Source organism: Dermochelys coriacea, chromosome 10 (assembly GCF_009764565.3).
Source record: "Dermochelys coriacea isolate rDerCor1 chromosome 10, rDerCor1.pri.v4, whole genome shotgun sequence".
In the NCBI taxonomy this organism is placed as follows: Eukaryota; Metazoa; Chordata; order Testudines; family Dermochelyidae; genus Dermochelys; species Dermochelys coriacea.
The window spans coordinates 36,267,575-36,293,932 of NC_050077.1; the positions used below are offsets into that span (position 1 = coordinate 36,267,575).

Sequence of the window (26,358 nt, forward strand, 5' to 3'; positions counted from 1 at the left end):
ACAACTGCAGGACAGCTGGATCGCCCAGCACCTGGCTGAGCAGGTGCCCACCTTTTGCTGTATCAACATATGGACTTTGGGGGATCCAGGCCTCCCAGCCCATGGATCCCTTAGCACCAGCTCCCATTGATACTGCCATTGCAGTCAGGTTCAAGCGAGAGCAGGACTGGTCTTTGGTAGTGAGAGCTGCCTATCCACTGAATCTACTACATGTGCTCAGCACCCCCAGGGTTTGATGGGTCCAAAGCTTCCCCACTTTCCAGGCAGCCAAGCCCTGGTGCACATGCTTGGCGAGTGAATAATAAAACTGACACATGCCACAGTGAAGAGCCAGAGCCATTCTTAGTACAGTAATATGGTGCACCATTGTAGTAACATTAGGGGGAATGGAACAGAAAAGGGGCTCATTACAGGAACAAAAGTTAAAACCTCCCCAATCACATGATCACTCAAACAGAATCTGCACCTCACCCATAAATATTAGTTCCTTATGTGCAATCGTGTGTGTAGCTATAGTGCAATATCTCAGCTCTCCCCTGATCATGGAGCAGTCAGACAGATGGACAGTCACCAGCATGGAAATCAGACTGGGTTATAGGCAAAGGAGAGAGAACCAAGACACCCCAAACATATCATCAGTTGCTCCCGCAGCCTCTTCAGCTGGCCCTTCCACACAGGGACAGCTCTGCAAGCTGGAGAGCCCGATCCTGCCCGCAATCACTGGTCACTTCCATGGCACGCCGCAGGATCGGGCCCATGGCAGGGTGAGGGTTATGCAAGCTGTGCAAGGAGCGCAATGATGCCCGCTGTGGGGACAGTTTGGCCATTGCTAGGGAGGTACCCAGGCCAGGCTGAGCAGAGAGGTCCCAGTCATGACATATTTGGATCCAGAGGTTGCCCACCTCCGTGGAGTGCCTTCAGGAGAGAGCAGGGAGAGGGCCCCACACTACCCCTCCAGTAGCAGCACTGGTGTCAGACCAAGCTGGGCTCCAATCGGAACCTCCGCAGCCAGGGTGTTTGGATTCACTATGCCAGGGCAGCCCATTGAAGGAACTAAAAGCATGTAGTCTCGCACGGCAACCCCCGAACCGGTCCAGGGAATCCCACCTCCTCCTCCCAGCCCCCAGTTTGCCTCAGTCTCCTCTGCCATTTAGACTGTAAGCTCTTCAGGGCAGGGATGTGGCTATTCCTTGACCACCAAACGCCATGCCCTGTCTGGGCACTATGTAGAGGCCAGACTCACACCAATTACGATCAGCATGTGGATCTGAATGAACCAGAATCTGGCTTCCCTTGGAGGGAATGGAATACTGCCCCAGCTCACAACAGAGATCAGCAGGGCACTCTGCATGGAGGTTCCACTGAAGATCACACCGTGCTGCAGGTTGGGAACCACAACAAGGGGTCTTCCACCAACAGGCAGCCTTTCAGGGCTGGAGGAGGAGCTTTTTCCCTTTTCAGTGGCATGTCCCTGGCCTCCTGGGGTGGTTTTTGGTGAGCTAGCTGGCAGCATACGCAGTGCTCAGTGCTGAGCTGATGCTCATTGCAGCAGGTGCTGTGCAAGTCCGACAGGCAAATGCTGTGCCCATTGGTGCAGATGGGCCCATGCTGACCTCAGGGTGGCCTGGAGCACCCCGACCCTACTGAATAGGATCATCAGGGTTCCCTTGTTCCACACTAAGTCCTTACTGGGACAGTCTACCTACAATCCCAGAATTTACTCTGTGGGGCGTGTGCACTGGGGGAGGCGACACAGACAGATGGGAATATAATTTCACTGCCCTGGTCTGGACCATGCGCCAGGGAAGGTTCTCTCCAGCCACACCCACAAGGCTCTCTCCAGCTACACCCACAGAGTCTATACTATAGAGCCAGAGCCAACCCTTCCTGGACAGCTCTGGAGCGTATCACCCACGAGTTGTCCCCACAGATCGCTCTCTAGGGTGCCCCTCTAGAACACAAGTGCTCACTCTATGCAGGCTGCGGCCCCAGTGCTGGGCATGGCGGGTGTTTATCCCTGGAAGCCCAGAATAGTTGTTAAATGCTGGCCGTGAAGGATGCAAGTGCAGGCCATGCAGTGAACTCAGAGCACCTGTGAGCACATGCCGGCATGGCTCCTTCCCTTGTTAGCAGGCAGGACGGTCTCTGAAGGGGGCGACTGTTGTATCTGATAGCTGCTCCCTGGGCAGTGGGGTCTCACATCCTCCCAATACAGAGCATGCCTCGTGCTGAAGGCTGTGTGCTGGGACGGCGTGCGATCGCTGCAGCCCAGCTCGGTATGGAATGCAGCTCTCCCCGGTATCAAGTCAAAATAGGACAGGCTGTTAGGAGGCTTAAAGAGAGAGTGAACAGCTCCGTCCCCCTTAGCAGCCACTGGCTCCCCACCCCCGGGCAGAATGGACGGAAGATTCATTGGCAGGGCCTTGCGCATGAACAGTGGCTTCTTTCCATCTAAACACCAAGGGATCCTGGAGGATGATCCGCAACAGATCCCAATGACCCAAGTGCAGTGCTGGCTCTAAGCTACATGACAGTGTCCCCTTAGATCCCAGCAAGCCTGGACGGAATACAATTCGACACGAGAGTCCCAAAGCCAGGTCCTTATGCCAGTGCGTTTCTGGGTGGATGAGGCACATGCAGGGATGTTGCACATTAAATGAGAGGACCCTCTGGAAAGGTGTCAGGAGAGTTCCTCCTGTTCTCAGCTATGACACAAACCTGTCTCACGCTGCTGCCAATGTGGAACGAAGCAGCTCTCCTAAAGGATGCACGGGGCCCGATCCTGCTCCCTGCAAAGCCACAGAGACTCTGCCTGCAACTGCAAAGAGCAGGATCAGGTGCCCACCTCTGTGCTGGTGCCCCCTTCCCCTGCATTTTGATGCCATGCCTATGGATGGGAGTGAACGCTGAACAGTGACTCTCTCACACACTCAGGCGTGTGCTGCAAGCGCCCCACACAGACGCGTGGGATCAGTGACAAGAACAGCCGCCCCCGATCATTCGATACATGGATTCCCCCCTTCGATGGAGCAGAGCAGCCGTGGTGTAGAGATGAGCCCTGGACCCCAGTGGCTCTGTAGTTCCATTTGTTGCTCCCCCGTCTCTGAGCACCGTCCTCTCCTCGGCTGGTTTAAAGATAGGAAGGGGGGAGTAAAATTCTGAAGTTTCCCCAAAAGGCAGAAGTTGGCGACCTCCTTCAGCGCCTGTGCTTCGTGCACCCCCCCCCATCCCATGCTCCTTATGACCCCTGCACTGAGGAGCAGACAGGATGCCTCCTCCCCCCCCACCCCAACACATCCTGGGGTCAAAACTTTCTGACATTTATACATTATTTAAGACACGCTGATAATATAAATTACTGTCTCTATATATACTATGTATAGGCAGCAGGTCAGTCCAGGAGGGGGGCAGGTGGGTCTCTGTTCATTTCCCTCGCTCCTCTGTGCAGTGCTGGAAGCGGGTGAAGCTCATGAAGACCTGCTCCAGGGAGATCTGGCTGACAGAATAATCCTCCACGTGGAACTTCTCTTTGGCTCTCTCCAGCGCCCCGAAGACCTGAGGGGAGGGCACAAGAAGGCTGGGTGACTCCACATGGTTGGGCTTGGGGGTAATCGGGTGGGACTCTCTGGACTGCATTATGGGGGAGGTCAGATCAGGCATCTCTATCTACACAAGCCTCGCCTAAGTAACTGGGTGCAGGGCTGGGAGTTCACTTTGCAAGCTTGGTTCCTAACTTGCAGGGATCCCCAGGATCCCCAATAAGGGTGGCATGTATCCTGTGGCATAGCGCTGGCTCCAGGTACCGCTGCACTCTGACAGGGGTCACGGGAGGAGAACCCTGCTTGTAGTGCCACCTGCTGGTCAAATGGCAGGAGTGGATGGGTTTCCACAGGAGCTGGGGCCGACTGTCCTGACCTGGCAGGGGGGTTGCTGGGGCTCAAGGTGAAGGGTGTTTCGTGAAGTGTCTGCCCATTTAAAGAACATGTCCCTGGGCTGGAAGCAACTGGGTTGCACAGTTCACTGAAACCCAAGGCAAGCGGCTCAGGCCAGGACAATCTGCACGGCGCAGCCCGTGCAAACCACATCCCACAGTGTTTTTGAGCTCAGCAAGTGGCTCAGGAAGACAGGAGTGAGTCAGAGCGAGGGGGAAGAGGAAACAGAGGCTCTCAGATAAGATCGGACAAGACAGAGAGTCAGCATGTCTGAGACACTGAGGTTGTTCCAGATGGAGAGAGCTGCAAAGGAGAAGGCTCTCACACCAGTAGCAGAGACATGGCCTGAAGGGCTAGGCTGGTGGCAAGTCCAAGGCAAACAGGAGCAGAGGGAAGAGAAATGGGGGCAGTGCTATGTGTGTATGCGACAGGGTCATGCTCCCAGAAGCCTTGGATGTGCTGGACCTGGGAGCTGCAACAGGCCTGGTGAGAGGAGATGAAGGAGATGCAGCCAGGGCTGCAGTGGAGATGGAGAGGAGCAGATCTGCAGACATGGGAGAGGGGGACACAGAGCTCAGGGACGAGGGTTAGGGGAAGGGGAGACAAGTGGCAGGTGAGAGCTGAGAGAGGGATGGGGGAAGGATTTCTCACCCAGGACGGTCAGCTACACTGAAGCAGAGGTTTCCATGCGCAGGACCAGCAGGAGGCGTGGGCAGCAGGGCGAGTCACTCCGAGGCATTTGAGGATGCCAGGCCCACAGCAGAGCTCCCTCGAGCGCTTGGCAACCCCCAGCCCAGGTAGGCTGGCTTGGCTGTTGCCGGGGCAACCGTTTTTGCCAAAAGAAATTTGAAAGCCCCCAAAAAGGGAGGCATTTTGCCCAAGCCAAAAAGGAAACATCAGTTCCAGAGACACTCAGTCAGGGCGAGCCGCCCCAGCCACGGCACCTATTGTGCTAAGAGCCAAAGCCTGTGATCACCCACAAGCTCTCAGCGCTGCCCAAGGGGGAGCAGTACAACCGCTGCGGGCATGCACCCAGAGTCCAGCCGCTAACGCATGGCCCAGCACTGCCCAAGGGGGAGCGGTACAACTGCTGCTGGCACCCAGAGTCCAGCCGCTAACGCACGGCCCAACACTAGCAGAGCCTTTGGCCGCACCCACATACACTGGTATTTCTTTATTGTAGCAGCTTTGGGTACCATGTGCCAATCACAGCACTGAGTTGGGTGGGGGACACCACTGACTCATTCCTCACTATTCTAGAGAGATTTAAAGACCTCCTGAAATAGTGCCCCCTCCAATTACCCATCTGCTCTGGGACAAAAATCAGCTTAAAAAGCAACCGGCGAGAGGGAAAGCCAGAAATATTAGCATGGAGAGTAGGGGCAGAGAGAGGAGCTGAAGCTATTTTTAAATCTGTTACTTCTAATGGCCTGGATTTCAAACAGACACCAGTAAACGAATGTCAGTGGCCTGGTGGACATGCGTGTTAAAGCAAAGCCCATCTGGAATGGATGCATAATCACAGCTGGAACGGCAACCAAATGACCGGGGCACCCAAGTCCCTCCATTCACTCCCTGCTTTGCTCCAGTGCCTCTTGTGTCTGCTATGGAAAGGGAGAAGCCTGGCTTGGCTTGGGACAGATGCTAGCAGCCTCTGGCCTGCCCTCACCTGTGCCCAGCTGAGGTTCTTGTTGGTCAAGTGATAATGGACCATGCCTTGGTGCTCGTGCTTCAGGATGCTCCCTGGGGGAGACAAGCAGAGGTTAGCGCTGAGTTAGAAGACTGCAGGCAACATGCGCATGCAGGGGTGCAAATGGGGCGCGCTGCCGAGGCCCCACCCCCAGGGCTCCCCAGCATGAACGGAGGGGGGGGGATGTCCCAGTGAGGGGCTATACCTGGAAACATCTTCTCCACAAAGTCCTTAAACACCTGCGTGTCGCCCTCCTCCTCGGCCCTGGTTTTTGCCAGCAGGGTGTATCCGCTGCCGAACTTGCTCTTCAGGTGCTGGGGGCTGCCCAGGCATTTGAACTGCCCGTTCACCATGATTGCCAGCCTGGTGCATAAGGCCTCGCACTCTTCCATGCTGCAGGGAGGAGAACAGAGCCATGGAAAGGAGGCAGCACCCAGAAGCGACGATGCTGGAACATCCGGGGATGTTGCTTACTGGAACTGGGACCAGGCAAGGGAACCTGCTCTTTTCCCACGTGGGAGGTGGGATGCCAGTTCACCCCTCCCTGCCCCTGCTTCGCAGGCCAGACGCCAGGACGAAGGACTGTGCACTGTTACCATTGCAATAGTCATTCAGCAGGTGCCACGAACACTTGCCCGTGCAATACAGCTGGGTGCTCTAGGATACAGGAAGCAAGGGCTAGTCCATTGCAGGGAACCCCACAATCAGCCTGCCCTGCTCCTTCCCCTCCACACCCCCCACTTTGCCCTGCTTCCTCCCTCTCCCCACTGGAGCCCAGGAAGGAAAGGGGCACCAGGCACCTGTGGGAGGTGATGATGATGGATTTCCCGCATTCCCGTGTCCTGGTCACGGCATCCCAGAGCAGGCGCCGGGCCACAGGGTCCATGCCAGTGGAGGGCTCATCCATGAAGATCACTGGAGGCCCGCCGATCAGGGCAATGCCAGCGCTCAGCTTCCGCTTGTTGCCACCGCTGCAAGGGAGGGACCGACAAGACAGGCAAATTTTAAACTAGCTCTGGGAGATCCAGGCTGGGAGAGCATCGTGCACAGCTCTATGGGATGCCGAGCTGTCTGGGCTATGCCAGGGTAGGGACAAACCTCGGGCTGCAGTCCCAGGAGGGAAGTTGGGTCATCTCCTCGAACCATTCCCCTGCAGCTATAATAGGTAACAGTTCGCACAACCCTGTGTCTCAGTGCCCTGTGGTGCATTTACCTGCACAGCCCCTTCAGGCAGGGAAAGTTTCCCCATTTGACAGATGTGGGAAGCCCAGGCAGAGACAGGGAGGCTGGCTAAAACCTCTCGGCAAGCCTGTGGCAGAGTTGGGACTAGATCTTAGCTCTTCTGATTCCTAGCCCTGAGCTTTAGCCACTAGGCCAGACTCCCGCAGGCACTCAGGTTTCCAATCCCACCCACAGAGCCATGCCTGGGCAGAGAAGGCCTCCGGGTCTCCGTCTCACCTGTAGGACTTCACTAGCTTGTCCGCGTGGGGCTCCAAGAGCAGCCCTCGCAACATGTTCTCCACGCAGCTGCCGATGTAGCGCTCGGGAATCCCCCGAAGCCGGGCATACAGGCTCAGTGTCTCCCGCCCTGTCATGTGATCCAACAGGGCATCAAACTGAGGGCAGTAGCCAATCCGCTGCTGGACCTTGGAGCAAAGGCAGGCCAAAAAAATAAGCCAAGAGCGAGGGGCTGATTTCACTGAGATCACCAGCAGGGGGAGCTTTGTTCTTGCCACAAAGACTCCCTCCAATACCAATTGTTTTACATTAATTACATCAGTGGGTAGATTCAAACCACAACAGCCCTGAATATACTGGGTCTCCAGACAGACACCCCGGTCTGAAAGGGCCTTATGACTAAAAGGTCTTTAACCAGCCTGTAGGATATTGAGTCATGAGAAGCCACAGAGCTGCTAGCTACGTACGATGGCTAGCTAACCAGAGCACTAGTGTCTGGTGCTTGCCAATTCCTACACAAGCTTCCTGAACTGCTAGTCTGACAACACCATACTACCCTATTCAGATCCTGTGTGTGTGGCTCAATTCAGCTGGCTGCGGCTACCAGGAAAGAAAGCTACATTGTGTCAGGGGTGGGGAAACTACGGCCCACGAGCTGGATCCAGCCCATCAGGGCGCTGGATCCAGCCCAGGGGATTGCTCCTCATGGTGCCGCAGGCCCGGCGCTGCTCTCAGAAGCAGCTGGTACCACATCCCTGCAGCCTGGGGGGGAGGGGGCAGGCAGAGGGCCCGTGCATTGCCCTTGCCTTCGCCTTCAGGCTCCGCCCCTCGCAGCTCCCATTGGCTAGGAAGGGGGAACCGCAGCCAATGGGAGCTTCAGGGGAGGTACCTGGAGGCACAGCAAGAGCAGCACATGGAGCCCTGTGCCACACTCACCCTCGCCCCGGCCCCCAACAGGGACTGCACAGGGACGCGGTGCCGGCCGCTTCTTGGAGTGGAGCAGTGCTGTGTGGGGCCAGGGCAGGCAGGCAGGGAGCCTGCCCTGGCCCCGGTGTGCGCCGCTGCGACCCCGGAGCCACTTTAGGTAAGCGGCACCGGGGTGGAGCCCAAACCCCTCCTGCATCCCACCCCCAACTCCCTGCCTGCACCTCGCACCCCTCTTGCACCTCAACCCCCTGCCCTGAGTCCCCTGCCGCAGCCTGCACCCCTCCTGTACCCCAACCCCCTGCTATACCCTGCATCCCAACTCCCTGCCGAGCCCCCGCCACACCCCGCATCCCTCCTGCGCCCCAACCCCCTTCCCTGAGTTCCCTCATACATCCCACACCCCTCCTCTGCCCCAATCCCTTGCCCTGAGCCCATTCCTGCACACTACACCCCCTCCCATACTCTGCACTCCCTCCTGCACCCCAAACCCCTGTCCCAGCCCTGCATACAATTTCCCCACCCAGATGTGGCCCTCGGCCCAAAAAGTTTGCCCACCCCTGCTCTATGTACTGCCTGGCAATAAGCAAGAGGAGAAACTGGTCACTCAGAGAGTTCAAGTGGGCACCATGCAAAGTTACGCTCTGTACAGAACATCTGGTATCTTGTTCCCCAAATCCTCACTAGCAAGAGTGATATTTGCACCAGACTCCTAGGGCCTGATCCCCAGCATTAGTTTCTGCTGGCTAGCTTTCCAGATCTTAACTCTGTGTTCCCTCTCCCAAATCCCAAATCAACACCATCTGCAAACCAGAGCCCAGGGACATGAACACCTAGCTGCAACACCAGCTTCAGAGTGACAGGAACAAGATCGCAAGCTCCTAGCCAGTTTTATTCCGCAGCTGGCCCTGCAGATTCAGTGTCTGTGCAGAGGGCGCTGTGCTCCCTTGTGTCTGCTGCTTCCCCAAGAGGGGCTGCCGGGGGTTAGCGAGACAGGAAGAAGAACAAACTAATGCGGGGAAAGGGACAGGCACAGAAAACCTCATTGGAACTTTATCAGGATTCGAGTAGAGCCCTCAAACTGATCCCCAATGTCAAGGTGGATTGTCTTGGGGAAGGAATTGTTAACGTGCCTGGAGCAGCAGTACCATGTATTGGCATCCACCCACCAACGTGTCAAAACCTAAATGATCATGGCCCATTCTCAGGATTCTCTGCACGGCTACCAGATGCTTAGTGAACAAGGGAAACACTGCTGCCTTTGGCTGACACCATTTCCTCACTAGCATTTCCTGAAAGCCAACCAAGATGGATAGACAAAGGCCAGCTCATCCCATTTAGGGACTAGAGGTCTAGTAGTCTGTCTCACAGCGGTCAGCACCAGCTACTTCAGAGGAAGGTAAAGAAACATGATGGAACAGCCTATCCATAGGGGTGTTTCTCATCGATTCCCCATCAGTTAGTAACTACTTTATCCCATAAGGTATCAGGGCTTCGATCCCTTCTGAATAATTTTAACCCTCTCGAATCTAACTGCAAATGTTCTCATTAGCCACAAAATGTCTAATACTTGTTTGAATCATGCTAAAATCTCATAGTGTAGCAATGAGTTCAACCAGATAATTATGCATTATGTGAAACATTTCCTGTAACTAGGTTTATTAAATGTGTTGCCTTACAACTCCATTGAGTACCCACCATTCTTTTAAATAGAAATTGTGAAAGATATGGCAATTTCCTGCAGTATCCTTGAAAAACCTTGTTGAATTAAGTTTAAGTAACTTTGGGATCCATTGCACTAAATGCAGTTTATTGATTATTGTGGGCCGGGATTGTCTGTACCCTTGAGGGGGAGATGGGATATAAGGCCTGACTGGAGGATATAAGGATTACAATGAACAACATGCCAGAGGAGAATGGACTTTTGACATGGATTTCCTGGGAAACATCTAGGGGGAGGGGAATGCAAATTCCCCATCTCTGGTAATGCCAGAACACAGCCTTTGGAAGCTCTGCTCTGAGGAGAGGGCCTTTGCCTGCTGATCCCGTTCCCACAAACTGGACATCTGTCATAAATATAAAGGGAAGGGTAACCACCTTTCTGTATACAGTGCTATAAAATCCCTCCTCGCCAGAGGCAAAACCCTTTCACCTGTAAAGGGTTAAGAAGCTAAGATAACCTCGCTAGCACCTGACCCAAAATGACCAATGAGGGGACAAGATACTTTCAAATCTGGAGCGGGGGGAACAAAGGATTTCTCTGTCTGTATGATGCTTTTGCAGGGAACAGATCAGAAATGCAGCCTTACATCTCCTGTTAAGTTAGTAAGTAATCTAGCTAGAAATACGTTAGATTTCCTTTTGTTTAGTGGCTGGTAAAATCAGCTGTGCTGAATGGAATGTATATTCTTGTTTTTGTGTCTTTTTGTAACTTAAGGTTTTGCCTAGAGGGATTCTCTGTGTTTTGAATCTGATTACCCTGTAAGGTATTTACCATCCTGATTTTACAGAGGTGATTCTTTTACCTTTTCTATAATTAAAATTCTTCTTTTAAGAACCTGATTGATTTTTCATTGTTCTTAAGATCCAAGGGTTTGGGTCTGTGTTCACCTGTACAAATTGGTGAGGATTCTTATCAAGCCTTCCCCAGGAAAGGGGGTGTAGGGCTTGGAGGGATATTTTGGGGGAAGACGTCTCCAAATGGGCTTTTTCCCTGTTCTTTGTTTAAAACACTTGGTGGTGGCAGCATACGGTTCAAGGACAAGGCAAAGTTTGTACCTTGGGGAAGTTTTTAACCTAAGCTGGTAAGAATAAGCTTGGGGGTCTTTCATGCAGGTCCCCACATCTGTACCCAAGAGTTCTGAGTGAGGAAGTAACCTTGACAACATCAAAGGCCAGAAACGTGTAATGAAACAGATGACCTGACCAGGGCACTGTTCTGTGTCAGAGCTAAGGCTGTTATGAACTTGTTCCCCCAGAAAACCCTCTGGAAGGGTGTGAAAGGCTGACTCCTGCCAGAGCTGCCTGCTGGAGACAGGGTGATCCCTGGTGAGATCACTTGCAGGCGTGTAGGTTTTTATTGTTTGATTTGGTTTTCTCTCACCTTAAAAATAAATGAGCAGCGTGAGAACTTGTAACAGCTGACAATTCACACCATTACAGATCCCACAAGCTGCCTGCCACCAGATCTGTCATGGTGCAGACCAACGGCACAGGTATTCCCACTGTGGTCAACCAAGGGCACCTGCTCTAGGCTCCCAGCTCCTCAGCCATCACCTTTCTTGGCAGGGACCTATGTCTCTCTCCTGCTGGACTGGGGCTTTCCTAGGCTGCACAGTTCTGCCCTTTGCAGCGATATCCCCAGAAAGCCAGACTGCCTAGGCAGGCCAGCATCTGCGCTTGGTTTCTCTCCAAAGACTGGGAACAGCTGTGATTGCCAGCAGGGATAAGTTACTGTCGTCAGAGTGCACCACGGAACTTTTGTTCACCTGGCCAGTTAGTGCGCTGTCGATTTACACCTTGGCTTGCCATGCACTAAGTCTCCATGACAAGTCCTAATTTGGATGCTTGTTTTTAGCAGCCCATCTCATGCTGGGTAGCTTAATGCACTTTGAGCACTGTGTGTGGCATGCTTCAAAAAGTGATTGAAGTTATCCAAGCGTTGAACTTGTTTGATCTCTGCCGTTACAGCAAAGGGGGCCAGTGTGCCAAGTAACCAGATTTCACTCAGTGGAGCAGGCTGGCTGGCCGGCCATGAAAACAGCTGGCTCTCTGCATTCTTGGGATCATTATTACATCAGCCTAGAGCGGAGCACCCCCAAATCCTGCTTGGGCCCTTCCATATACTAGACAGACAGCCGCTAACCACAAGCACGGAGCCAGAAGCAGCATCATGCACTTTGAGAATCAAACACAGAGCGCAGAAGCAAGACTGCTCCCCGCCCTGCTCCTCCAGCAGTGTCCGCCATGGGTGGCACCCGGACCCCAGCATCGCCTCTTCACTTGCTGGCGTTTGGTACCTTTTTGATGTTGGCCAGAATGCTGTGGCCGTCCACGTAGGCATCCCCCGAGGTGATGCTCTCGTCGCCCGTCAGCATTTTGAAGGTGGTGGTTTTGCCGGCTCCATTGAAGCCCAGCAGGCCGAAGCACTCCCCTTTGTTGACTGCCAGAGAGATTCTGTCCACAGCTAGCAGGGACTCACTGCTGTTATACACCTGGGAAAATGCACAGAGCCAGCACTCGGTCACAGGGAGCCTGGCTGCTTCTGTCTGCCACAGATGCACTACCGCTGCTTCCTGACTGGGCACTGGGCTTCACAGAGGATGCTCAGGGACAGGGCTCAGAAGGGGACCCCAAGAGCCTTGAGACAAATAAAATCCAAGCCCTTGACCTGATGCAGGGCCGAAAACACAGAATTAGATCCCCACCACCCACCCCTGCCCACCACAGCTGTGCCTAGTGTGACGAGGGAAGCTGACCATAATGTGGGCATTTGGCATCCTGAGCATGAGCAGTAATAGGGCTCAGGCCCCTGTCTCATGGCAGCCAGTGTGCAGGGCCTTACCATGCAGTGCTCAGGATCATAGAATCATAAGACTGGACGGGACCTCGAGAGGTCATCTAGTCCAGTCCCCTGCACTCATGGCAGGACTAAGTATTATCTAGACCATTCCCGACAGGTGTTTATCCAAGCACCCAGGGAAATGACGAACATGGGCACATCCCTACACGTCCACTGAAGCTCAGGGCTTTCCTTGGGCACTTTGCAGTCAATGCCTCCCCATGGACATGCCAACAGGACACTCCAAGGACTAACAGCTGCACTCTTCCACCCCAGCGTGCCCAGCAGGGCGTGGTCAGCATTGCCACTCTCCAGGGTAAAGGTGGCCTTGTGGAACTTGGCATTTGTGCCAAGTTGCTGGGGATGCTGCGGGAGGAAAGGCCTGATTTTGCTGCTGTGCAAATGCACACTCCAGAGGCTGTGCAAACGTTCCCACCCCAACAGCTTTGCTAGAGCACTTTGAATCCAGACCCGCAACACCCCGCTAGAGCTGCAGTGGCACAAACCATCCGTGTCCACCCCCTTTAACCTGGGACCCCTGTAGGGATCGGATCTGCAAGGTGCCTGGGCTCCAGCTCACCTTGGTGAGCTCCTTGATGACCAACGGGCTGCTCAGCGATGACAGCAGCTCTGGCGGGGACTCCAAAACTTTCTTTCTCTCATCTGCCACATCCCTGTCTTCCGGCAGCACAGGCATCCTGTTCAGCAGCATTGCCTATGCCGGTGGAACCAGAGGGAGTTACTGGCAGGAGCAGGCGGGCTGCCTGCCTTGGGCTGACGGAGGGCAAGCCCCCAACATGGAGAAATGCAATGTTCCAATACACCCTGGATGGATCCTCCCCCCAGCCAATCTGAGGATTGATCCCACCACCCGGTTGACCCTTCTGCCCAGTTGACTGGAAAAAATTCTCTGCTCTGCACCACACCTGCCACAGCCCTGGTCGGGGGGGGGGGGAGGGAAGAGAGGAGGGAAAGAAACCCCCATGCTCAGAGAAGGACAGACCAGTGCTGTGCGCAGTTTAGCGAGGGCTGGAGAAGCCACCCCAGATTACTCCTGCTCTTAGTCAGCAAGAAGATGGGATTTAGAGCAAAGAGCAGGTTTTTGGGGTTCCGACACAATGACCACACCTCTCACAGGCCTCGTACTCTGTTGAGTTTTGGCTTTCTAAGTCATGCTCTGGGGGGCTTTCCTTACACCAGATTGATGCAAACGCCCCTGAACTGAACGCACATCCCCCAAACCCAATGGTCCCAGATGCTCAGGGACAATCAGGACCAGATCCGAACTGAGCACTTTGAGTGCAACTCCAGTTTGTACCATCGCCCCAAGAGTCAACGGCCCTGATTCCCATTTACACCAGTGTCACTTCCCTGACATCAGCAGAGTCTCTACAGGACCCCAAGCACCCAGACACCCCCTGCAACGCTGGGCCTGGCCGACTTCCTGCTGCACAGGCTCGTGCCCAGGGGCACGTGCACAGTAGCCAAACCTGGCAGAGGGGACCACGAGCAGGGCAGTTGCTGGTATGAGTCAAGAAAAGGGCACAGACCATGAAGAACGAAGGTGGGGGGTAGAGCAGACCTGAAACTACAACGCTCAGTCAACAGCTCACCCATTTCCGCCTCCTACAGATGCTGCAGATGAAGGTCCTCAGTCTCCAGAGGAGGTTAGTTTCAATGAGGAAGAGGAGGAGGAGGAAGGCGGTTCCCTGGACACTCAGGGAGGTCAGATATTGCCCAATCCCTGGAGTCTCCCATGAGAAGTAATTCGTCTGGTAACTGATATCTGGGGGGGGGGGGAAATCAGAGGTGGGTCATTCCGCCCTTGGGTGGGAGGAGAGGATTCTCCCTTTTATGTTTTCAGAGTGAATACAGCCGGGGCTTCCCCCCTACACAGCTCGACCAGTGCCCCCACCCCCAACCTGCTGCATCCCCTAGCCGGGGCTTCCCCGCCAAGCTGCCCGCTCAGCTCAGCCGTGCCCTCCCCTGAAACCTGCCACTCCCCCTAGCTAGGGCTTCCCCCACAGCTAGGCCACTGCCCCTCCTCCGTGCCGCACCCCATCAGTCAGGGAATGCAAACTGGCAAGGATCTGGTGATGCAAAAGATGCCCATGAGGACTCACACGAAGACCACTGGATTCTTCACTCTTTGTCCAGAGTTTAACCTAGTTCCTCTGAGGTAAAAGGCTAATGCCGAAACCCCACTGTGCCCGTCCCCCTCCCCATTAGCCTTTAATCATCTCCTCATTTCTTGCTTTCCAAACAGACTGCTCAGCTCCACCATTCAAGGGCAGGAGTGGAACCCCAAGGTGCTCGAATCACAGATTTCCCATGCTAAGGTGTCCTGAAGGAGCACTAACTGTAGAAGCCAGGCCTGCCAGCCCCAGAGAAACAGGGAGGCAGAGATTCACACTTGCTGTGCATTCACACGTCAGGGACCAAAGTCACCAGTAAGCTTTCAAGTATTTTTCACCTCTCTCCGAGCTCCCCCCGTGAACTCTTCTGTCCTGGCCCATCAACACCATGGCTCTGGGTGACCATGAAGGTTCTAATTAGCTCTCCAGCTCCCCAGGAGCCCAAATGCCAAGTCAATAAATATAATTCCACTTGTCAATTTGCACTGGTTTCCCCAGACGGAGCTGAGCCTCAGCAATACAATTGCACCATGAAGGCACTTAATAGCATCAAATGATAGAGGGGTGAACAGCATTTGTAATCCAAGTTCCCTCAAATGTCAGCAATGTTCCTTTCTCTCCCCCTAACTCCCAACACCTCTCAGAAAAGTCTGTTATGGACACATGCTCGTGCCATCTTACTGCAAGTTGCGCAGGGATGCTGGACAGTCATGGGCTGGCGAGCTGAGCAGGGAGCAACTGGGACACTCACTGAATGCTTTGCAGATGATGTTGGCTTCGATGGAAGAGGTGCAAAACTGAATGAACTCGTAGTTCTGGTAGAAGTCACTGATGCACTGGCCCAAGCAGTAGTTGGGCAAAATCAGGAAGATTTTATCCAGGGTTCTGGACAGTTCCATGAGGCCCAGCTCTGAAAGAGAAACAAGATCAGCAGGGCGGACTTCAATGATGGAACCTGCTGTCTCTCCAAGAAAACACAGCACCAAAACTTCAGAGTTTACAAAGCTAGGAGGGAAAATGAATTGGCACCATGGTGCATGGCAGGAGGAATGAATCTGCAGAGATTTCCCTTCTCGCAATTAGCACTGTAGGGTCCCCCAGCAAAGGAACTGAGGAAAACCTCTTTCCACTGGAGGCCAAATCATCTCAGGGTTCTTACCAGGGGGTGGCTGGGGGTGGGGGGATTCTGTCAGGAGGGCAGCCCCTTTACCTGGAATGCTCATGATCGTGACTGTGAGGAAGGTGGTCGTGCCTGAGAAGATGTTGAAGATGGTGAGGCGCGTGTAGGCTGTAGCTGCCGCTGAAAAGAAGAAGCTGAGCAGATACATGAGGGGGATGATAGCCCAGCCGTAGAGCAGGAAGATCAGCATCACATCGACGAGGTGGCTGTCCTGGGTGAAAGCTTTCACATCAAAGCCTTGGAATATCACCTTAGAGACGACATTGAAAGGAGAACCAACACGACTCCTAGAGCCTCCATCTGAGCAGGCCAGACAGCTGGGTTGTTAAGCTGTTAGCTAACTCTTCACACACACACACTGCCAGCTCCCCCCAGGACCTGGGCAGAGTCAGCTGTCTCATGGAACATCCCGCTCCACACAACCCCAGCAGCTCCCATGAGGGTACGACAACATTCTCCTTCTAGAAGGAGCCATAGATCGTGACACCGGGAGTAAAGGAACACTATTTACACTTCACCTCCACCACAAGTCTTTCCAGCAGGATTTCTGTAGGCCAGAGATGCAGTTTTTCCTTTTGATCCTTTATAGTAATCGAGACAATAACGGATCCAGCTAGGATCCCATTCTATCTATCCCCAGACTACAACACTGGGCACCATGTACACATCTGAGCATCTCGGAAACATCAATGAATTTATCCTCAACTCCTGGAGAGACACAGAAATATTATCCCCATTTTACGGATAGGGAACTGAGTGACCGGGCAGATCAGTAACTTGCCCAAGGTCACAAAGGCAAGCTGAGGCACATCAGGCCAGTGGATCCAGGTCTCATCACCAGTTCATGCAAGCCACCAGTTCGCATCCCTCGTGAAGAGGCTCAAGGAGTCCATGGCAAATGGGTCATCAAGAGCTGCCCATAACACGCCACTGAGCTACATGATGTGGTACAGCCCAACTGGATTGGCCACATCAGCATTTCCTACAGCTTCTGGCCATTAGGGAGACACCTTCAGCCCTGCTTTGCCTATTACTGTAATAAGATGGCCCCGAGGATAGGAGATGTGTGGGAGTTGACAAAATTACCAGCCTAGTGGAAACGGGGGAGAAGCAGTAGACAGGATATATCTTGATTTTAGTTAGGCTTCTGACACAGTCCCACATGACAGTCTCATAAGCAAATTAGGGAAATGTGGCATACATGAAATTGCTATAAGATAGGTGCACAAGGGGTTGAAAGACTGTACTCAAAGAGTAGTTATCAATGGTTCGCTGTCAAACTGGGAGTGTGCTGCTAGTGGGGTATCACAGGGGTCAATTGTGGGTCTGGTACTATTCAATACTTTCATTAATGGTTTGGATAATGGAGTGGAGAGGATGCTTATAAGATCTGCAGATGACACCAAGGTGGGTGGGGTTGCTAGCCCTTTGGAGGCCAGAATTAGAATTCAAAATGACCTTGACAACTGCAGAATTAGTCTGAAATCAACAAGATGAAAGTCAAAGTCAAGTGCAAAGTACTTCACTTATGAAGGAAAAATCAAATGCACAACTACAAAATGGGGAATAACTGGTTAAGCAGCAGCACTTCTGGAAAGGATCTGGGGGTTAGAGTGGATCACAAATTGAATGCGAGTCAACAAGGTGATGTAGGTGTGAAAAAAGGTTAATATCATTCTGGGGAGCCTTAACAGGAGTGTTGTACATACGACACAGGAGGTAATGGTCCTGCTCTGTGTGGCACTGGTGAGGCCTCAGCTGGAGTTCTGTGTCCAGTTCTGGGCACTCCACACTTTAGGAAAGATGGGGACAAACTTGAGAGTGTCCAGAGGAGAGCAACACAAAAAATAATAAAAGGTTTAGAAACCATGACCTGTGAGGAAAAGTTAATCTAGGCACATTTAGTCTTGAGAGGAAAAGGGGGAGGGGGAAGAGACACCTGTTAACAGTCTTCATATCTGTTAAGGGGTGTTATGAAACCCCCTTATAAGGTGATCAGTTGTTCTCCAGTTCACTGAAGGTAGAAGAACCAGTGGGCTTAATCTGCAGCTAAGGAGATTTAGGTTAGCTATTAGGAAAAACTTTGACTACAAAGGCAGTTAACCTCTGGAATAAGCTTCTAAGGGAGGTTGTGGAATTCCCATCATGGGAGGTTTTTAAGAGCAGCTGGACAAACACCTGTCAGGCTGGTCTAGGTTTACTTGGTCCTACCTCAGTGCAGGGGGCTGGACTAGATGACCTCTTGAAGTCCCTGCCAGCTCTGTATTACTAGGATTCTAAACCAGGGACATGTCAGTGGTGACTCACCAGCATCAACGCGCAGGGAATGAGGAAGTTGATGAGGTCCCAAAGCAGTGCAGAGAGCCAAAAATTGGCCACGTAGACCCCACTGACAAACTGCACGTGCTTGGCCTTGATGGCTCTCTCGCTGACCAGCAGGAGTGCGAAAGTGCTGGACAAGGAAGCCATCCCATAGAGCAAGTTAATAGCAATGGCGAACCCAGTCTGACCTCTAAGGGAAAATTAAAACAACTGGTTAGCAGGGGGAAAATCCCACCAGAGCAATACCGACCATTTTAACTCATGCTGAAGACTATGCTGTAGGCTGTACACAGACCACGCTGGTGGCTTGAGCTACTGCGGCTGTATGGCCTATTGCCATCCCCTCCCCCAGCATGGATTCTCGTAATGCCAGATGGGATCCTGACCATCTTCCAGACCCACCCCGGGCTCCCTCCTAGTCACTCTAGGCAGCTCTGAGACCAGTGCTCCAGCCTGGAGAGCAGATGGGCATCTCCAGGAGACGTTCCTGGTGTAATGTGTTCAGCATTTGCTGCACCAAAGGGCAAATCCTGAGCGGTGCTGAGCACCTGCAACTCCCATCGACTTCAGTAAGAAATGCAGACACTGTGCACTACTCAGGATTGGGCCGCAACAGTTCACCCCTTGCTGGACCTTTACCCATCACACAATTCAGCCCCAATGGCAGGCGGCTTTGGCTGTGGAGAGGAGACCAGGGCTTGAAGAGCATGGTGTGCCGAGGTGCCAGCAGAGCTCGAGCAGCCCCTGTCCGCCCCAGGCTCAGCTCAAGGGAGCCAAACCCATGCCCAAGACCTAAGTGAAATAAAAATGAACAAGCACTACAGTAGTAACCCAGCATCTCCACCCACAGCTCTCAGAGCACCTGGCAACCATCAACTAACCCGAACACTCCCTTGTGAGATCAGCAGCATGGTTTTCTGGGAAGAGAGGGGAGTCAAGGCACAGACAAACGTGGTACCACTTGGCTGAAAGCGGACATCTCCGTTGTCAAGTACTTGCCTTTAGACACCTACAGCCTGACTTCCCGAGGTGATCAGCTCTATCGACCACAGCTGGGATCCTGGGCCCTCAGCACCTCTGAAAACCAGGCTCTAGGTGTCAAGAGACAGACTCAGCCACTGAGACACCCACTTTTGGCTATTTGGGTTTACATGACCTTGGGCGAGGTCACGCAGCAAGTCTGTAGCACAACTGGAAACAGTGCCCTGATACCCTGACTTCCATGCCTGTGCTCTCGCCTGAGATAATAAATACTCCCAGCTTTGTCCAGCCTTGGAAAACTTTGCGTGGGACTCTCCGCTGGTGCAAGTTAGCATGGCTTCATTGAGGTGGATGGAACTAGGCCTATTCACTCCAGCTGCGGATCTGGGCCCCTAACCCCTGGCATGAAAGCAAGCAGTAAGGAAGCTGGATGTACTCCATGAGTTGGTCCTTCGCCGTCTCTGTGATGTTCCGGGGCTGGGGATAGTTGATGACAGTGATGGAAGCATTGGGTCCAGCCAGCAGCCGGAACAGGGCGTTGTCTGCCAGCATCAGTGCAGTGGCGGAGGCATGATACGCCTGGTTGTTGAACAGCGCCGTGACCACCGTGCGGTTTTTGACCTCTCCGAAGGAAGCAGCTGCGATGTAGCGTTCGTTGAAAGTTCCACCCTCCTCCGCCGCTCGGGAGATCAGGTACTCCTCCAGGTCACCTGTGCCAGGCACACCCACTTCACCATTACAAATGGACCCCAGCAATGCACACCAGGGCCCGAGCATAAGAGATACCAGGCAACCACACTCCACCACAAGTCCATAGGAGCAGGAGAGGCTCCACACCTCAGAGTCCAGCTCTAATACAGCCTGATGGGGGAATTAGGTGCAAGGCTGAAAGAAATCGCATGCTATAGAGGTGGGTGGGTCTTAGGTTTGTGTTGGTGGTTTTTTAATTCAACTTTATTTTAGGCAAACCTCAGAACATGCTGCATGGCTCTGCAAATCCCCAGGGTTTGGATAGGACACACACGACAGGCAACTGATAGATCTGATCAGTGATAGGCTACTTGCTTAGTATAAAACTGAAATGCCCTTTGAAGGAAGCATAGATACTGCTAGTACATCTCTGTTGAGCCAAGTCAAGAGAGGTCACACCATCCAGAGTTCTTGCTAAGGGATGAACCTACGGGCTGTTATTTAATGTAACAGAAGAAACAGAATAGCAAGTCTACCAATAGTGCAAGCATGTCAGAGAGAGACAGACAGGCCCACAAGGGCCAAACCTAACACATTTGGGGAGGGGTTATTCAAAGAGAGCTGTTTATAGGAAAGCCTGTACAGCAATTCCAAGCCTTCCTATAAATCCAGATTTCCTCATTTAGAAGCAAGATGTGCTTGTGTTTAACACAGCGCTCTGAAAGCCAACATATTTTTAAATTAAATAAACGCACGCAGAGTCTGGGAAAGCTGAATTAAGTTTAACCCCCCGTTCTGGTCTACATGAGGAAACATTGATGCATCTGCAAACAAACGTCTACTTGTCTTACAGACTGCAGAGGCTAGCTAAAAGCCAACATAGCCTACCCTGAGAAATAATGGAGAAAATAAGCAGGCTATATGCAGATCTGGATACATGAGCATCTGGATACATGAGCATTAATACGCAGACCTTATATTAAAAACTGGGCTCAGTATTTACTGGCTTTGAACTGAGTTCTGAGCTACTGGAGAAATCTTTTGTCACTCTCCATAGAAAGAACTAGCTACCAGAAGTGCCCAGATTGAAAGGCAGGTGGAAACTGGGAGGTTAAGGTGGAGCTCTGTCTTTAGCATGCCTGCTTAGTGAAATGGTCTAACAGGACAGGATCAGATATATATTCTATGTACTGCATTACCCAAACCGTTCAGGATCCAGTGAGGCTGGAATCTCACTTCCCCGATGTCTGTTGGCTGCATCACATTGATCCTGCTCAGTTATTCTAGCTACTCACGATCTTCGAAGCAGGCAATCAGTGGCTCTTATACATATGGCCTGACGCTGTATGACCCCTCCAGAGTAGCAGCCCCACCCCTGGTCTGACCTACCTAGCACCTCCAGGGGCACTTGGCCCTGAGCATCCAGCAGCACTGCAAACTGTTCTGCCAGCCTTGGAGAGATCCTGGATGCCTCAGAGACAGAGAAAGGCACGACAGTCTTGCCATACGGGTCCAGCGTCAGCCTGAGCAGCGCAGAATCTCTCGGCCCGGGGAAGGTCTTGGCAACAACCAGAGCAAGGGTTGTGAAAATCAGAGGCACCAGGAACTGTGCTACCACCATCTTCCAGTTGCGCCAACTGTACACTGCCTTCTTCATGAACATGGCATAGAACTGCTGGCAGCACAGGTAGAACTGAGATGGGAGAGAGGGGAGGGGAGGTTTTAATTTGACACCAGCAGACATCCTAGCAGGACAAGCATGCTAAAACCCATTCCTGCTGGGCCCTTCCTGACCCAGACAATGCTAACTGGACTAACATCAGAGCTCCCACTAGTGATGCTGGCTTCCAGCAAAGCGCACAAGGAGATTATGGGGGGTTAACAATTTGACTTCTGATGGCAAGGTCAACAATCTGCAACTAATGAACAGGCCACTGTCAGCTTGAGATCTGATCCGTTTTCAGAAGAGTAGCTCTAGACCCCTGCCCCCAAGGCCCCAGCCAGTTTTTGTGCTTTTACAACCACCTTGTCTTACTTTCTTCTCTCCTCCCCTGTGGCTTAGTGAAATACACACACAGAGCAACAAGAGAATGTGATCACATAGGCTGCATACAGGGTGCTGCTGCAATTGCCCAAAGCGAGAGAAAGATTGTGTCCACTAATCTTCTTCAGTGCTAGGCGTAGGAGTGCTACTTGGAACAACAGCAGGGAAATATTAGATAATCTGCATCTCTTTCAATCGGAAGTGACCCTTTAAAAACATAACTTTTGCAGTGTTGTTGTAGCTGTGTTGGGGGGCCCAAGAGAGCTTGTCCCTTCTACCCAACAACTGATCCAATAACAGACATTGTCTCTCCTCTAGATCGAATGCACTTTTAAAAGGGCTGCAGTGGCTATTCCCTCATTGAATGCACAAAATCCATCTAGCAGAGGAAAGACACCAGAGAGAGGAAATCAGTCTTTATAGTGCTGGAAAGTGTTAAACATTGAGAAGAGTAAGATCAGGACATCTCAAAATGAGACAGGCATTCTTGTACTTCCCAGTTAAAGGCTTAAGATGCACACGATCCAGTGATTTTGCTGTGGAGGTATTCTACTTCTTCTCCTATACACCTCAACCCTAGCACAGCAACTAGTGCCGGTCAAATAAGAGGGGTTTCAGAAAGAGAGCAACTAAGACACAGTTCCGATTGCAATTGTGGGCATTTGAAATCAGAAGCAGTGGGAATCTAGAGTCAGAGGAGGGGACTAGAATCAGGACTCCTGGGTTTTAATTCCTGTCTCGGCCACTGATTCACTGTGTAAGCTTGGGCAAGTCACTTCACTGCTCTGTGCCTCAGTTTCCCCATATGTAAAATAGGGATCCGATACTGACCTGCCTCACAGTTACACGGGTGAAACCAGCCAATCACTATGCTCTTGAATGAACTTGCACAGAAAAATGATAAAAGACAAAAACGCTATCAACCATGGGAGAACACTTCAAAAAGCGATCGCTCCACATCTGGCCACTCCAAGAAAATATGCACCACACCTTTGACAGACACCCCTGGGAGCTTAAATTCATAACTTTGCTAGATACTAAAAATCATGGACTCAATAGAGACACTGGTTGTATGTCATTACAACACTAACCCTGATTTGCCTTATGACTGTAGTGTTTGTTAAATGCCCACGTCATCTTGAATGGTCTCCTGCAACGTATTAACTCCTTACTAAGCTTAACAACCTGTTCCCCCTTGCATTTAGCTATGACACAGATTCCCTTTCCCAGGCCTGAAGAGGAGCCCGGTGTAGCTGGAAAGCATGTCTCTTTCACCAACAAAAGTTGGTCCAATAAAAGATATTACCTGCACCATCTTGTGTCTTTGTCTTAATAGGACAGTTCAATTTCTGTAGAGTGAGTCAGTTAATGCTAGTGAAATGATTTGAGAACCTGTTGCGGAAGGGTCTAGTGAAGTGCTTTTAAATTATTCTTATTAATACGGAAAAGCACCACATGCTGCTATGTGGCCCAAGACTCCTAGGGCCAAATTCAGAAAAGGGCTAGATTTCGAGGGATTTAAGCAACTTGGGACGTAACTTACATCTTCTTCCTTTCCCCCTCAATGTGTAAATTACTCTCAGACTCACCTCTAAATCTGGCTCTGTCTTGATTTCCTCCAGACCCCAACCAAGCCAATGGAGACGCACTCTAGCCTTCCCTATGCCCTGACATTCCCGACAGAACACTCACCCCTGTGTTCAGTTTGATACTGGAGCAATCCTCCGTGATCAGAGCCCCACTATCATCAGTCATATCAGTCATTCCACTCAGGCTGCTGGAGTCATCCATGGCCCAGTCGTTGGACCGCCTCTCGTGCTGGTACTGCAGGGCAGGGAGTTGGATGGCTTGGATATCCATGCTGGAGTCCACCAGCTTGCCAACCCTGAAACAGAAGGAAAAGCAGCCAATGGAAGTCACGCAGATAACTGAATTTCATGCTGCTACATTAAAACAAAGGAGACTCATGGGTAAGTGCTAACAACTTGCACTACAGATCAGCCTGAGCCCACACAACCATGAACGGTTGTAAACGGACAAGCTGAACTCCAGACCACAGGCCCTTTCCCAGCCTACGTTCATTCAGATTTTTGCCGGATTGACTCATCCCCCACCCCGTATTCCTCTCTCAGCTACTCATTCCCAGTTCAGCCATGAGGAGGAGGCTTCGTAGAAAGGCTTTTTACTGTGAAAATGTTGGTCCAGGAGCTCCAAGAGGCTCTCGTGAACGCTGCTTGGATTTTTTTTTAAATCAAAGACGACAGATTTGGTGGCTTTGGCCAATCACGTGCTGACTCAAGTGGCATTTCCAGATAGCCGTCCAATCTAACTTCACAGTGCCCTAAACAGCAGCTTGATTTGGGTTTACCACCAGTGACACCTATAGTTGAAGTGGAAGAGGTCTGTGCTGTGGATCTGAGGGCTGGCGGGGTTCAAACACTGTTAATGACTCATACAGAGGTGAAAAATGTATAAAATTTAGTGCAAGGATACTGGAGTAATTGCCGGAATGACTGGGGATCAGCCGAGTCCCCTCTGGACTTCCGTGACTGACTATGAACAACAGGAGTCAGGGCTACGCTAAATCTCAGTGATCAGTCGTGTAAGAGACGCATGAACCCCAGACACCCCAGGAGGGTTCAGTTGTTTCCTTAGAGGTGCCTAGAGTGTCCTTGCTCTCAGTACAGGTTTTACATGTCCACCTCACACAAGCTATTCTGATCTCAGAGCCCTGCTGCAAGGCTCAGATCTGGAAACCTTTCCTGAGAGGATAAGGAAGGGGATTGGGTTCACTCGTTATGTCACTGCATTGAAACGGATATTACTGCTCGGGCTCGTATTCGGAGACACCACCTTTAGTGAGTGGGGGTGCAAGCCTTCCCTGCTGGCTGTCCAAATGGCTCATCATGTGATACCCACCTGAGGAAGACCTCCTCCATAGTAGTGACAGATGCACCATAGCTAGCGATCCCCAACTCCTCCCGTTTCTGCTCCAGCTCCGTGAACAGCGCCTCAAACCTGCCAGGACAGGGATGGAGTTAGAAGCTATATTCTGGCCCTTGCTAGAAGCTGGCTCTCCAGTTTCCCTGTGCAGAGGTCAGGCAGTAGCCAGCCACACTCGTCCATTAGGATGCCAGGCAGACAGTTCCCTCTGTGTGGCTTGACATCAGATAAGCTTGTTCAATTAATGGACCAGCAGAGGGTGAAGGGAAGCAAGTTGGAGTAGAACAGCGTTCACCAGCAGATGTCATCACCCTAGATACCCAGTGTTGGGATTTCAGGCAGACAGGGTTGTATGGGTTTCAGAGTAGCAGCCGTGTTAGTCTGTATTCTCAAAAAGAAAAGGAGTACTTGTGGCACCTTAGAGACTAACAAATTTATTAGAGCATAAGCTTTCGTGAGCTACAGCTCACTTCATCGGATGCATTACCGATGGGTTGTATGGGAATCAAGTCAGCTAAGGGCAAAGAGACCGTCCAGACACTGGCCAGGTGCTGGCATGAGCCAAGGAGCCTGGGTTCCATCGTGCAGCTCCTGCATTCAGTGATGCTTTGGCTCCAGAGCAGCTTTTCCATTCAGTCTTTACCCACCTGCCGTGCAATGGAAACTCTGGGTGGTTTGCCAAGCACACTGTCATCTCATTGCAGCTTCACTAAGCCCCCGTGGAAATGCTAATCAGCAGCATTAACTATTTGTATTAACTGTTTATATCCCTGTTGCACCCCTGGCAACTAACCCTACTGTGCGACGACATGGGCCCTGCCCCAAGGAGCTTACAATCCAAGCAGCCCACCAGCAATGGATCCCCACTACCCCTTAGTGACAGCATGCCTAGGAACAGCAGGGATCTCCCCCCAGTAGTAGGAGCACGCCGGTGCCAAGCCCGGACTGCTCTAGCCTTGCCTAAATGGAGGCTGAGGGCTCCTGCACTGAGCACAGAGTCATGCAGCAAAGCTGCTTCCTCAGTCTTTCTTCTGTGCAACTGAGGGGCAACCTATATGCCCCACTCAGGCAGTCTGGTCTGTCTTCTATAGATACAATAGCTGGGGTGTACCAGAGACCCTCCATCCTAGGAACGCCATTGGCCAATCCAGGGAGAAGCCCTGTTTGGCAGTTGGGAATGCCGCAAGTCCCAAAGGGAGTCAGCATCAGCATTATAACCAGGTCTCCTGGGTCATAATCCTGCGCTTTAACCACCAGGCAACACTGCTCCTCTAAGCAGCCCTTCAATTGATAGCTTTGCTTTTCCTACTGGCTGTTTGCGCAGTTTAGTCTGGATTTCTGTCCATGTTAGGTACCTCTCTGGCGCCCATCACCACAGCGTGTGGGGGACTCACAGTCGTTAATGCATCTACCCTCAGCACTCTGGGAGGGAGGGCAGAGCAACTGTCCCCGTTGTACAGATAGGACCTGTGGCCCAGCCAGGCTAAGGGACTTGCCC

The 26,358-nt window shown here is 52.1% G+C and overlaps 1 protein-coding gene across 5 annotated transcripts in view; it reads right to left on the reverse strand.

The window, feature by feature from the left end:
• Positions 1-323: 323 nt before the first annotated feature.
• ABCA3 (ATP binding cassette subfamily A member 3) overlaps positions 324-26,358 on the reverse strand; it is an 87,900-nt gene continuing 61,865 nt past the window's right edge. For all 5 annotated transcript variants that reach the window (XM_038419074.2, XM_043493609.1, XM_043493611.1 and 2 more), the window contains 15 exons: positions 24,837-24,935; positions 23,610-23,802; positions 21,263-21,566; positions 19,620-19,893; positions 18,188-18,392; positions 15,911-16,130; positions 15,452-15,610; positions 14,179-14,351; positions 13,146-13,280; positions 12,024-12,218; positions 7,081-7,268; positions 6,423-6,593; positions 5,828-6,015; positions 5,602-5,675; positions 324-3,555 (listed from right to left, as the gene is read on the reverse strand). In XM_038419074.2, the coding sequence (XP_038275002.1) occupies positions 3,424-3,555; positions 5,602-5,675; positions 5,828-6,015; positions 6,423-6,593; positions 7,081-7,268; positions 12,024-12,218; positions 13,146-13,280; positions 14,179-14,351; positions 15,452-15,610; positions 15,911-16,130; positions 18,188-18,392; positions 19,620-19,893; positions 21,263-21,566; positions 23,610-23,802; positions 24,837-24,935 (2,710 nt within the window). In that variant the 3' untranslated portion in view covers positions 324-3,423. The remainder of the gene's footprint in view (positions 3,556-5,601; positions 5,676-5,827; positions 6,016-6,422; positions 6,594-7,080; positions 7,269-12,023; positions 12,219-13,145; positions 13,281-14,178; positions 14,352-15,451; positions 15,611-15,910; positions 16,131-18,187; positions 18,393-19,619; positions 19,894-21,262; positions 21,567-23,609; positions 23,803-24,836; positions 24,936-26,358) is intronic.